Here is a 14,392-nt window from a genome sequence, read left to right as displayed (position 1 = left end):
TCTGACCAATTTTTACAAATGCACCATAGAAAGCATCCTTTCCAGATGTATCACAGCTTGGTATGGCTCCTGCTCTGACCAAGACCAAGGGTTGTGAATGTAGCCCAGTCCATCACACACACATCAGCCTCCCATCCATTGACTTTGTCTACTCTTCCCACTAACTCAGAAAAGCAGTCAATGTAATCAAGGACCCCATGCACCCCGGTCATACCATTCTTCCATTGGAAAAAGATACCAAAGTATATGAGATTTGGTTGGGGGGAGGCAGGGGGTGGGAAAAGTGAACCTGGGTAAGATGCTCTTTCGGAAAGTCGGTGCAGACTCAGTGGGCCAAATGGCCTCCTTCTGCACAGACTCTGGTTAAGTGCCAAGTTATTTCTTTTCAAAGGAGACAATTAAAACTCAACCACAAAATATCATCAAATATTTTAATCTTGTATAAAATGTGTACAAAATAGAAGCCATTGCTTCAAGTGTTAATTACAGACTGCGGAAGAGGTTCCATTTACATGATTCACTATATACCAAGAAATGCATTCCCAATTCTAGAATATACCCACAGCCATGCTCAGTTGTAACCCAGAGTCACTGCAAAGAGGGCACATAAGGAAGATCCTTTATTTTTTTTTTTTTAAACATTGCTCTCCAGCTATGAGCCGGGATTCAAAGCAATTCCAGAACAGAAACCGTTTTAATTATATCCGTGGAGATTAAAGCCAATAACACAATGTGTTGAATGCATCATCTCCCTTTCCCCATCCAGGTAATCTTGGGTCAAGTTAAGCCAGGCTCCTGGAGGGAAGAGAAAGGGTTTCATTTCTGAACCAACCAAGTACCCGATAACTGACGCGTTAATACTGGGTAAACAAGAGACTGCAGTGAATCCTTAGTTGAATTTCATTGTCAGATTAGTTTTAATTGAGCCAAAATCTGTTCAATAATGAAGCCTCCAGTAGCAAATGTTTAATACAAGTCACATGGTAATAACATCCCAGAAATTACAATTAGGACTGGAAGTGAATACTGTGGAACAAAGCTTAGGATTTACGAACTTGTAAACTTGAGAACTAACTTTGTTGTAAACAATATTTAATTTCTAGATCAGAAATTTTGTTCTAGAATTCAATGAGGTATTTAAATGTGCATCGCACTGTGCAAATCTTTAATTTCCTGGACTACATAAAAACCCAACAGCTCCAAGTGCTTGGACATCACTGTTTCTTAGAACAGAGACAAGTGTGAATCCTTAGAAGGACCAAATCTTTCCTCACTTTCCCCCAAGATATCTTTTTTTTAAAAACCATAGTAATGTGCAAATAACCAAAGGAGAGGGAACCATCTCGGGACAAGCTCCATGCATCCAATCACCACCACCATTATCATTGGTTGACCATTTTTCTCAGGACAGGATTCAGTGCAATTTTGGTGACCATTAAGCAGCCAATCACACAGTTCAGCCCTAATATCAGGTTACAAAATGGGATTAATTAGCCCTTGAGGCAATCCAATAACACTTGGAGGACTGAAAGTAAACTCCTTGTACCAAAATTAACACTGCTTTGAGAAAGTCCACCATTTGGATTCCAAAGTGAATTGGCAGGCCAGCACTGACCATCCTGATTTACGACCACAATAGGAAGAGGTTGCCACACCCTCGATGGCTGTGCTCTGCTGTCTACAGAAGCAATGGGGTCTGTTCACCAGCCGGCTGCTGTTTGGTGAAGAGCTGCTTCACATCAGCCAGCATGCTCCTCACCCGATCCTTGATCGGAGGCATGTGGTGACTGGGATCCAAGACGTTAGTTTGACGGCGCTCCTTCTCCCGTTTCCAGGTTTGGTACGGATTAGATGGGAAGAGGGGCTGCTCCTTCTCGCGGTGAAACTGGAACACGATTCCACTTACCAGCAAGACTACCCACACAGATATTAAAATATAGTCTGCATTAGAAAGAGAAAAAAAGAGATATTTACAACACAAACTGAGGAGAAATGTGAAAATGTACAATCTACAGCAAAGTCCGTTCAGCCCAGCCTGTCTGTAATCACTTTGTAGGGCCAAGAAAGCAGGGGAATAGGACTAATTGCAACACAGTGGCAGTGGTTAGCACTGCTGCCTTAGAGCACCAGGAACCCGCATTCAATTCCAGCCTCGGGTCACTGGAGTTTGCACGTTCTCACCGTGTCTGCGTGGGTTTCCTCTGGGTGCTCTGGTTTTCTCCCACAGTCCAAAGATGTGCAGGTTGGGTGGATTGGCCATGCTAAATTGATCCTTGTGTCGGGGGATTAGCAGGGTAAATGTGGGGTTACGGAATTGGGCCTGGGTGGGATTGTTGGTGCAGATCTGATGGGCTGAATGGCCTCCGTCTGCACTGTAGGGATTCTATGAGAAATGGAAAACTCTTTCAAATTTGATCTCCAACTATTTATCTACTACTGCTGCAGGCAGGGCATTCCACGCCCTTACTACTCCGAGTAAAGAACCTACCTCAGACACCTGTCCTATATCTATCACCCCTCAATTTAAAGCTATGTCCCCTCGTGCTAGCTATCACCATCCGAAGAAAAAGGCTCTCACTATCCACCCTATCTAATCCTCTCATCTTGTATGCCTCTATTAAGTCACCTCTTAACCTTCCTCTCTCTAACGAAAACAACCTCAAGTCCCTCAGCCTTTCCTCATAAGACCTTCCCACCATACCAGGCAACATCCTAGTAAATCTCCTCTGCACCCTTTCCAATGCATCCACATCCTTCCTATAATGCAGTGACCAGAACTGTACGCAATACTCAAATGCAGCCGCACTAGACTTTTGTACAGCTGCAACATGACCTCCTGGCTCCGAAACTCAATCCCTCTACCAATAAAAGCTAAGACTCCGTGCACCTTCTTAACAACCCTATCAATCTGGGTGCCAACTTTCAGGTATCTATGCACATGGACACCCAGATCTCTGTTCATCCACACTACCAAGTATCTTACCATTAGCCCAGTACTCTAATCCTGTTACTCCTTCCAAAGTGAATCACCTCACACTTTTCCACATTGAACTCCATTTGCCACCTCTCAGCCCAGCACTGCAGCTTATCTATGTCCCAAATTATGCTTTATTTTAGCAATGCACGAAGGAGAAATTACAGAATTCAGAATGGATTTGAAAAGCCAAGCTGTGGGGAGCTTACACTTTCCCCATGTGGGTTTCCTCCGGGTGCTCTGGTTTCCTCCCAGTCTGAAGATGTGCAAGTTAGGTTGATTGGCCATGCCAAATTGTCCCTTGGTGTTTGGGGGACTAGTGGGGTAAATGCGTGGGGTTATGGGGATAGGGACTGGGTGGGATTGTGGTCAGTGTAGACTTGATGGGCTGAATGGCCTCCTTCTGCACTATAGGGATTCTATGATCAGAAGGCAACAAAGCTGGACTTTATAATAATCTATTAACTCAAATTCTATCAGAACGTGACATATCGCTGAAAGAGGTTCTCTAAATGTATGGCCTTATAGCAGCCTCTCAACACTTACCGTTCATCTGGAAAGGTACATCTGTGTACGCGCTGTTGAAGTTGTCATTGAGTGCCCGTTTGAGGGTATTTAGTGTGATGTAGGCAAGGCTTGTGTATACAAAGTTATGGACTGCTAGGATCACTGCGTAGGAACCAACGAATCCACAGGTCGTTATGTTCAGCTAAAAAAACAGAAAAACCAATTAAACACAAAAATGTGCTAAATATTTAAAAACCTATTTTCCCCCATCATGCTGTGAGACAATTCAGACTAGTGAGATTCCTTTTTCGGAAAGTCTTACAAGTACTTGATTTGTGGTTGGAGACAGTGTATTGCAACTTAGGTCATTTTGGATCTATGGTTCCTAAATCTCTCCTCCACTGGGGATTTTTGCTCACCTCATGCCTGGGTCTGTTATAGACAAGTTGATAGCAATTAGTTGACGATACGATCTCTCAACCAGGTGTAGAATCATAGAATCCCTATAGTGCAGAAGGAGGCCAGTTGGCCCATTGAGTCTGCACTGATAAGTCGGCCTAGAGTCTGCACTGACAACAATCCCACCAGTTCCTATCCCTGTAACCCCACATATTGACCCTGATAATCCCCCCTGACACTAAGAGGCAATTTAGCATGGCCAATCAACCTAACCCACACATCTTTGGCATGTGGGAGGAAACCCACACAGACATGGGGAGAACGTGCAAACTCTGCACTGAGTGACCTAAGGCTGGAATCTAACCCAGGTCCCTGGCACTGAGGCAGCAATGTTAACCACTGAGCCATCATGCTGCGCATCAGGTATGGTGCCAAAACTTATTTTAGAACAACTACTTTGAGACACCACACCCACAGAACAAGTCAGAGGGAACAGTAATTTTATTTTGGCCTGTATTTGGGGGAGACTTTATAAACCATATTTTCCCCCCCCTCTTGTTCCCCCCATTTCAGAAACCAGTTCAAACTGGTCCTACTCAAGTTCTATCACCCTAGATTTGATGATAGTCGACAAATGTCCTTTTTTTGAAACAGAGCAGCCTTGGCAATGTTAAATCACCAGGGAAGTTACATTCACTGCCCAGTATAACTAGAGGAACGTACTGGTCTTGGGAAGCTGAAGAATACTAAAGGTACAAGTAAAGTCACACTCGCAAACGTCACCCAGAAGACAGCATCGTTATTGAAGACTTTAATGTTCCCTGAAAGACAAGAAAAAACATCAAACCCCAAACAAAGACATGAATTTGTTAACAAATGGAAAAAAAGTGTTGAAGTTTCAACATCAAGGTGAACTTTTATAAAGAAATCCTCAATGCAGAAATCAAATAAAGATTTTTCCAATCAAGTAACATGATTGAACGCTATCTACAATCAAAATTCTGTTACCTTTACTTTAAAGATTAGGTTTTGTTGGACCAGTTACTAGATTGTTGAATTACTCACCCAATGGTGTGAAGAAGATCAAAGAGGATAGCAAATATCCCAGCACGAGCCCAATGACCATCATACAGAAAGCAACGCTGCCAGATCTCCACCAGCACATCACCAGTAAACTCCCACCAACACATCCCGAGACTGCTACCAGACCCAAAACCACTGTGCAAAAAAAAAAAAAGTAGGTTTTTATTGAAGACTACACACATCAACTTAAAATGTAGACTTAGTTATGGGGTATTAACAATGTAAAACATGTTTGGGTTTAAATTCTAGTAAAGCATCAGATTCTATTGACTTTGTTGCATTGGGGTTTGGGAGGGGCTAAGGGGAGTAGGCGTGATGGCAAGTGGGCGAGGGGAGCAGAAAGTCAGTTGGGTTTCAGGGACCCATATCCAAATAGAAGGAAAAGTCTGTCAGTCTGGAATCTATCAGCAAGGGAGAACTCTGAAAATTAGAGCACTCTTCATACAAGGCCAGAATGAAACAGTCAAGTTGCGTGGACCAGGTCAAAGTACCTACTTTATTGTAAATGACAACGAAAGCAAAATAAAAGTCACATTCTTGTACATCAATGTATTCAAGATAAAGAGCAGCTACATCTATTTAAATGGAAGAGCAGACTCAAGGAGTTGCAAGACTTCAGCTGATATACAAAGGAATGGTGTTAGGCAAGTTGCCCCGATGGGCCAAATCGCCTCTTCCTCCTGTGCTCAACTATTGTGTGTCTGAATTTAAGCTGGAAGAGTAGAGGAAGAGGAAAAATTTTAACAAATAAATCCCTTAAATTTGGCAATTCAATAATTCTTCAGACAGGGATCCACAGGGGTGATTAGTGATTTGATTTATTATTGTCACATGTATTAGTATACAGTGAAAAGTATTGTTTTTTGCGCACTATACAGACAAAGCACTGTTCATAAAGAAGGAAAGGAGAGAGTGCCGAATGTAGTGTTACAGTCATAGCTAGGGTATAGAGAAAAATCAACTTAATGCAAGGTAGGTCCATTCAAAAGTCTGACAGCAGCAGGGAAGAAGCTGTTCTTGAGTCGGTTGGTATGTGACCTCAGACTTTTGTATCTTTTTCCCGAAGGAAGAAGAAGGTGGGAGAGAGAATGTCTGGGGTGCGTGGGTCCTTAATTATGCTGGCTGCTTTTCCAAGGCAGCGGGAAGTGTAGACAGAGTCAATGGATGGAAGGCTGCCTCAAAGACCATTCTGATTAGGCAGAAAAGTTTAGTCAGATCTCATTTGAAGTTTAAAAACGGCCACAAAATACTAAGGTCAATTTCAAATTCAACAACCAATGTGCCCCAGGCCACCTCAGCTTAACAGCACCAAGCTCTGTTCCCTGTGCAAGTGTACGGTACAGCACACAAGGTTCATTTGGTTTGCACTCACTAACTGAATCACAAGTCAACTGCTTTTCAACCAATTTGTGCATTTTAGATTCAATGCCATTTAAACAATTAGCGATAGCCAGTCAACTTAAAGTTGTACAAGACACAAGGCCACACTTGGAATACTGTGTACAGTTCTGATCATCCTATTATAGAAAGGATATTATTAAACTAGAAAGAGCGCAGAAAAGATTTACTAGGATGCTACCGGGACTTGATGGATTGAGTTATAAGGAGAGGCTGGATAGACTGGGACTTTTTTCTCTGGAGCGTAGGAGGCTGAGGGGTGATCTTATAGAGGTCTATAAGATAATGAGGGGCATAGATCAGCTAGATAGTCAATATCTTTTCCCAAAGGTAGGGGAGTCTAAAACTAGAGGGCATAGGTTTAAGGCGAGAGGGGAGAGATACAAAAGGGTCCAGAGGGGCAATTTTTCCACAGAGGGGGGTGTGTCTGGGGCAAGCTGCCAGAGGTGGTAATAGAGGCAGGTACAATTTTATCTTTTAAAAAGCATCCAGACAGTTACATGGGTACGATGGGTATAGAGGGATATGAGCCCCATGTGGGCAATTGTGACTAACAGTGGTAAAATCTGGGTGGCATGGACAAGTTGGGCTGTAGGGCCTGTTTCCATGCTGTAAACCTCTGACTCTGCGCTAGCTCTGGGAAAGAGAAATCCGTCAATTCCACTCTGTTGCTCTTTCCTATAGTTCTGCGTTTCTCTCCCTTCAAACATTTATCCAATTCTCTTTTGAAAGAGACTATTGAATCTCCTTTAATGCCCATTTCAGATGCTGCACTCCAGATTACAAACAAACGTTTCTTCACTCGGTGTCTGGCTCTTGTGTTTTTTCTGCTTACCATCTCTCCTGCCAACAGAAACCATTTATCCTCACTTTATTAAAAATCTCACGACTTTGACCAGCTCTGCTTCGAATTAGAACAATCCCACCTCCTCCAGCCTCTCCAGGTAACTGTAGGCCCTCATCCCTGGCCACTAGTCTGGTAAATCTCCACTGTAAGAAGTCTCACGACACCAGGTTAAAGTCCAACAGGTTTATTTGGTAGCAAAAGCCACTAGTTTTTGGAGCGCTTGTTGCCCCTTCGTCAGGTGAGTGGGAGTTCTGTTCACGAACAGGGCATATAAAGACACAAACTCAATTTACAAAATAATGGTTGGAATGAGAGTCTTTACAGGTAATCAAGTCTCAAAAAGGTACAGACAATGCAAGTGGAGAAAGCATTAAGCACAGGTTAAAGAGATGTGTATTGTCTCCAGACAGGACAGTTAGTGAGATTTTGCAAGCCCAGGCAAGTTGTGGGGGTTACAGATAGTGTGACATGAACCCAAGATCCCAGTTGAGGCCATCCTCATGCCTCAACCGGGATCTTGGGTTCATGTCTCACTGGGCAATTCACCTACCATCGTAATCCATCACAAGCAGTCGGACAATTAGAACGAAGGACAGAAATCCCAGGAAAATGAATCCCATGAAGAATAATTCTGTAACATATACAAAAGTTATTCAACTTAGAGATCAAGGTTAGCATGCTGTCAGTTAAAATTATCTCGCAAAAAGCTGGGACTTAATATTTAAGCTTCTCTAAAACAAAAATTGGCATTTAACCATTTAAAACTAAGATTTGGCACAGAAATACATAGAATCTGTAAAAGGGAAGCTAGTTCTTTGACCCAAGAGGTCTCAGCTGGTGGTTACATACCTCCCCATCCTCCCTGTGCACACAGAGAGTTTTGAGGAAGAACTTTCCGGATTTCCACTCCCTTTTTGGTGAAATGCTTCCTGACATCACTCCTGATCTGCCTGGCTCCAGCTTAAAGGTTCTGCCCTTTATTCTGCCCTCCTCCACAGAATCGTAGCTCTATCAAATCCTTCAAATAAACATTTATCATGAACAAATTTAGAAACCCTTAAATCCTCTCTCAAGAGAATAGGAGCCCAGTCTATGCAACAGTCTCTAAAGTTTACCCCATGTAGCCCTGGAATCATTCTAGTGAATCTCTGCCATGCATCCCCTTCACAGTCAATACATCTTCCCGGAAGTGCAAAGGCCAAAATTGAACAGTTCATAGAAAACAGTGCAGAAACAGGCCATTCAGCCCATAGAGTCTGCATCTACCTCTCCAATGAAGAGACTCACCCAGACCCCATGTATTTACCCTGCTATTCCCCACCAACTTGGACATCTTTGGACACCAAGGGACAATTTAGCATGGCTAATCCATCTAACCCACACATCTTTGAACTGTGGGAGGAAACCCACACAGGGAGAACGTGCAAACTCCACACAGTCATCTGAGGCTGGTATTGAACCCGGGTCCCTGGTGCTGTGAGGCAGCAGTGCTAACCACTGCAACCCAAATGGACAAAATATAAAATCAGAAGTGAAGGAAACTGCCCAGTGGTGTGAATGGCCAGTTACCCCACACCCTGCAGGAGAACATTGGCATAGTGATGTTACTGTCTGAAGCAACGGTACTACTAGGTGGCATTCTTCAAAGCAAAGGTGGAGTTCACTCTAGCACAGCCAGAACATTACCTGTTTTTAGGTATCTATGCCCAAAGAAGCAAACAAATAATCCAACCAGCCCGACAGAAACAAAGAATACTTTTGTTGATGTTCGTTCTAGAAGGAAAACAAAAAATCTCAGTGAGGATGGATAGAGTTCTCCACATGTGGAGATTACAAACCAAATATTATACCTCGCAACACTTCCCCAAAACTAGATGGACAACTGCCCAGCACTAGGTAGATTAAAATTCTCAACTTTAGCCTTCAAACCACTGCATGGCTTTCTCCTTCCTCTAAACATGTCCCTGCGCCCTCACCTGCACACCCACACCACCAACCCCCCCCCCCTCCCCCTCACCTGCACACCCACACCACCAACCCCCCCCCCCCCCCCCTCACCTGCACACCCACACCACCACCACCACCCCCCCCCACCTGCACACCCACACCACCACCACCCCCCCCCACCTGCACACCCACACCACCACCCCCCCTCACCTGCACACCCCCCCCCCTGCACACCCACACCACCCACCCCCCCCCTCACCACCTGCACACCCACACCACCCACCCCCCCCCCTCACCACCTGCACACCCCCCCCCCAACCACCTGCACACACCCCCCCCCCCCACCACCTGCTCACACACCCCCCCCCCACACCACCTGCACACACACCCCCCCCCCCCCCACCACCTGCACACACCCCCCCCCACCACCTGCACACACCCCCCCCCCCCCCCCCACCACCTGCACACACCCCCCCCCCCACCCCACCACCTGCACACACCCCCCCCCCCACCCCACCACCTGCACACACCCCCCCCCCCCACCCCACCACCTGCACACACCCCCCCCCCCACCCCACCACCTGCACACACCCCCCCCCACCCCACCACCTGCACACACCCCCCCCCACCCCACCACCTGCACACACCCCCCCCCCCACCACCTGCACACACACCCCCCCCCCACCACCTGCACACACCCCCCCCCCCACCACCTGCACACACCCCCCCCCCACCCCACCACCTGCACACACCCCCCCCCCACCCCACCACCTGCACACACCCCCCCCCCCACCACCTGCACACACCCCCCCCCCACCCCACCACCTGCACACACCCCCCCCCCCCCCCACCACCTGCACACACCCCCCCCCCACCACCTGCACACACCCCCCCCCCCACCTGCACACACCCCCCCCCCACCTGCACACACACCACCCCCCCCCACCACCTGCACACACACCACCCCCCCCCCACCACCTGCACACACACCCCCCCCCCCACCACCTGCACACACACCCCCCCCCCCCCACCTGCACACACACCCCCCCCCCCCCACCTGCACACCCCCCCCCCCCCCCCACCTGCACACACACCCCCCCCCACACCACCACCTGCACACCCCCCCCCCCCCACCACCTGCACACCCCCCCCCCCTGCCAACACTGCTTGATGGCACCACCACCTTCATTGAGAATGTGCAGAGTCTGAATGGTGGATCAGGGTCAAGGGGCTGAATGGCCTCATCTTTCTCAAGCATGCCAAGTTCCTCCAGTGCATTGACACTGGCGGAATCTCAGAACCAAAGCCATGGGAGTTTGTTCTGCACAGATTTAGAAATACAAAACTAAATTGGGCAAAACCAATCATCAAATTCACTATTTAGATAGAATCCCTAACAGTGCAGAAGAGGCCATTCGGCCTATCGAGTCTGCACCAACTCTCCGAAAGAGCATCTTACCCAGACGCTAATTCCCCTTATCCCTTTAACCCCACACAATTCCCATGGCTAATCCATCAAACCCATACATCTTGGGACACGAACCAGCACATCTTTGGACTGTGGGAGGAAACCCATGCGGACATGGGGAGAATGTGAAGACTCCACACACAGTGACCCAAGGCCGGAATTGAACCCAGGTCCCTGGAGCTGTGAGGCAACAGTGCGAACCACAGTGCTGCCCGATCAATTATCTTGTACACTTCATCCTTTCCAAGCTGAACTTGCTGTGAAATATAGAAAAGATGCCAGCCCGAAAAATGCTATCAGGAGTTTGGAAATGCTCAGTAACTGTGTAAAGGGCATAGAAAGGCAAAACAGATACCAAGATCCTCACACTCAAGCTAGTCTCCAAGGAGACCAGTATCAAGGGTAAAGGAGCAGATTGGCTGCCAATGAAGTACTGTAGGAATGGGACTCTGGGTAATCAAGGTCCTGAAGAATCTTCAGGGTGGAGTAGTGAGGGATTACCTGGAGAGAAAGGGAGGAGTGGGATCCTAGAATGACTCTTAGCTAAAGATATTGGATTAAACATTGGAAGCTGTTCAAACCATAGGCAAGGTAAATAATTGATACTTACTCTGTGTGTAGCAATTGTCCAGCTTGTCAGTGAAGCTACAGCCATACATATGAGCAGGGGTGTAAGCTGCTGACATGTTCGTCTCTGGATCCTTAACAATAACATTGTAAATCACCCCTTGGCCGGGTATGGACGATACAGCCACACTGGCCTTGTCTTGTGCACCCAGACTGAAGAGCTGGAAACAAACACAAAATGCTGTGAAAATAGGTCAGTGACACCAACCACAGGTAAGCTCACTTCTTGTCAATCACCACCTCAGGGGAGGCAATGGCCTGGTGGTATTATCGCTAGGCTATTAATCCAGAAACTCAGCTAATGTTCTGGGGGATCCAGGTTCAAATCCCACCGTGGCAGATGGTGGAATGTGAATTCAATAAGATATCTGGAATTAAGAATCTACTGATGACCATGAAACCATTGTCGAAAAAATCCATCTGGTTCACTAATGCCCTTTAGGGAAGGAAATCTACTGTCCTTACCCAGTCTGGCCTACATGTGACTCCAGAGCCACAGCAATATGGTTGGCTCTCAACTCCCTCCAAGGGCAACTAGGGATGGACAATAAATGCTGGCCAGCCAGCAATGCCCATGTCCCATGAATTATTAAAGAGAATACCCTTCAACTGTTGAGTAAGGCAGATTTTAGCTCAATTTATGAGTGTTTCTTAATCCATTATTAAACTGCCCGAGTCACTCACTTGTTCCAAAATTCACAAAGCATTGGATTAGCTGGGCTGGTAACCCTTGGGGTTGTGGGTCTAACTCCAGTTCCAGGGCCAATTATTTAGTTGTTTTGTATCGATGATATGGAAGAAAAATGCAACTTGTCTTTAGGTTCCAGGAATTCAAAGCAATCTTGATTTAGGAGAGTCAGGATGAAGTGGATGCAAGATGGTGGATTTCAGTCAGGTGGCATGGGCAGGGTGGGTGGGGGAGAAATTTGCACAAATTTTCCTCATGTATCCCAAGCAAGCAGCCTGAAGAAAAGCCTTCCTTCCCGATGTGCTGCCAGTGTTGTGTCTTGGGACACACTTGTAGCCACGCAGACTAAAGGAAACAAACAGGCATTGGCCTTCAACCACCAGCTGCATCCTCTCCAAACACCATCCCCACCCCAACCTCTCTCCCACCTCGCAGGAACTGCAGAACTCCGGCAGGCTCAGCCCATCAATCCTGACACCATTCCTCAATTTGGAAAGGGAACTCAACCCCAAATCGGAATTGCAGGCACAAGTTGTGTTGGGTTGGAGATGGGGAGACAATAGCCAACAGCAACAGTCATGGACTCCTGGACTCGAAATGTTAACTGTTTCTCTCCTGATAGATGCAGCCTGACCTGCTGAGATTTTCCAGTGTCCTCTGTTCTGGTTTCAGATTCCAGCATCCGCAGTAGAATCATAGAATCCCTTCAGTACAGAAGGCAACCATTTGGCCCATTGAGTCATAACCCTATTTATTTACTCTGCTAATCCCCATGACACTAAAAGGACAATTTAGCATGGCCAATCAACCTAACCCACACATTTCTGGACAGTGGGACCCATGCAAACTCCAGAGTCACCCGAGGCCGGAATTGAACCTGGGTTTTTGGTATAGTTGCTCAAGTATAATCCCGGTTGGCCAAACGGCCTGTTTTATAAATTTTATAGAAAGCAGTTCTGACAATATTCTAAATGGCGATTGAACAATAAATTATAATACATCATACCTCCTGTAGTTAGTGCTGCTGAGAGTGGACTGAGGGTACACCACAAATAGAAAGGTTTGTGAACTTTCTATTCAGAGAATTAGAAATGTTTAGCCAATCCACTGGCCTGTCAATAGACACATATCTTAACAATCCAAATATTAATCTTCAGCCACGAGTGACTAAAAGTTCATTTGCAAGGTGGAGGGAAAAGTTACCTTGATTCCATTTGCTTCTACTTGTTGTACCTCAGCCATCTTTTGGAGCGAGATAAAGAGATCCTTCTCGTTCATGTCAGTTTCTGGTAGAAAATACTGATAGACGTCGTATTGAAGTCGCGATCTGGACCCCCGGCCAGCATAGTCACAGGAGGGTGGAACCGTTCCCCTGTAACAACAGTCCCTGAATTGATCACTTCTACTTCCACTAGAAAGAAAAACACAACTGCAGACAGTGCCTGAAGAGGGACTCGGACCACCAATCTGAAGCATGTCTACTTTCAGGCGAAAATGAGGATATTTTCTAGTCAACATTCAAGCCACCAGGTCTTTCCAGCAAATCACTGCCAACAGGTTGTGTTCATGTTTAAAGTTTGTCACAAGTAGGCTTACATTAACATTGCAATGAAGTTACTGTGAAAATCCCCTAGTCACCACACTCCGTGCCTGTTCGGGTACACAGAGGGAGAATTTAGCATGGCCAATGCACCCTAACCAGCATGTCTTTCGACCTGTAGGAGGAAACCCACCCAGACACAGGGAGAATGTGCAAACTCCACACAGACAGACAGTGACCCAAGCTGGGAATCGAACCCAGGTCCCTGGCACTGAGGCAGCAGAGCCAACCATGGTGTCACTCCACGTGATACTGTATTCATTCAAGATACTAAAGTCATTGTTGTCTAATCCTAATATTCCCAATGTTGTTTCATTCATCCCATTAAAAATAATTTGGGAATAACCAAGAAGGAAATGTTTGTTAATTGATAGCAATTAAGGCAGTGTGCTTATTGCAGAATTGGTGGCATGGTGATGAACTTTACATGACTGGATGAATAGCAAGCACCCTGTTAACTCCAGCCTGTATGTTTCCAATCTCATCAGTAGATGAGCTACATTCAGATAGCGAAGACTTTCTCAATCAGTAGAGTGAAGCAATTTCCTTCATCTTAAAGTTCCCAAAGGGTAAACCCCAACTATTAATAAACAAAAGGCTGGATTAAGAGAAACTTGCATTTATATAGAACCTTTCACATCTGAGAGAGGGTGTCCAAAACCAATGCAGTTAACTGCTGAGTGTGGGAACCACAGCAGCCAATAGCATTCAGCAAGAACTCTAGTCATGTGATAATGCCAGGCTTTTATTTTTAAGAAAAGGTTTTGGCCAAGGGATGAATGTTGATTTGGACACCAGGGAGAGTTTCTTGTTCAGCAGGTGCTGGGCCTTGGCTTAAACACCTCATCACAAAA

General features: G+C 46.1%; 1 protein-coding gene across 2 annotated transcripts in view; it reads right to left on the bottom strand.

Annotated features, from left to right (window-relative positions):
* Positions 1–417: 417 nt before the first annotated feature.
* The window catches only part of tm7sf3 (transmembrane 7 superfamily member 3), a 38,641-nt gene continuing 24,666 nt past the window's right edge, over positions 418–14,392 (bottom strand). The window contains exons 5-12 of one of the 2 annotated variants that reach the window (XM_078219541.1): positions 13,142–13,310; positions 11,234–11,411; positions 8,895–8,981; positions 7,759–7,839; positions 4,946–5,098; positions 4,604–4,701; positions 3,521–3,683; positions 418–1,941 (exon numbers count right to left, since the gene is read on the bottom strand). In XM_078219541.1, the coding sequence (XP_078075667.1) occupies positions 1,679–1,941; positions 3,521–3,683; positions 4,604–4,701; positions 4,946–5,098; positions 7,759–7,839; positions 8,895–8,981; positions 11,234–11,411; positions 13,142–13,310 (1,192 nt within the window). In that variant the 3' untranslated portion in view covers positions 418–1,678. Of the gene's footprint in view, positions 1,942–3,520; positions 3,684–4,603; positions 4,702–4,945; positions 5,099–7,758; positions 7,840–8,894; positions 8,982–11,233; positions 11,412–13,141; positions 13,350–14,392 lie in introns of both variants that reach the window. The other variant, XM_078219540.1, reaches the window with a different exon arrangement.

Source organism: Mustelus asterias, chromosome 9, assembly GCF_964213995.1.
Source record: "Mustelus asterias chromosome 9, sMusAst1.hap1.1, whole genome shotgun sequence".
Classification (NCBI taxonomy): Eukaryota; Metazoa; Chordata; class Chondrichthyes; order Carcharhiniformes; family Triakidae; genus Mustelus; species Mustelus asterias.
This window is presented reverse-complemented; position numbering and strand designations above follow the sequence as displayed.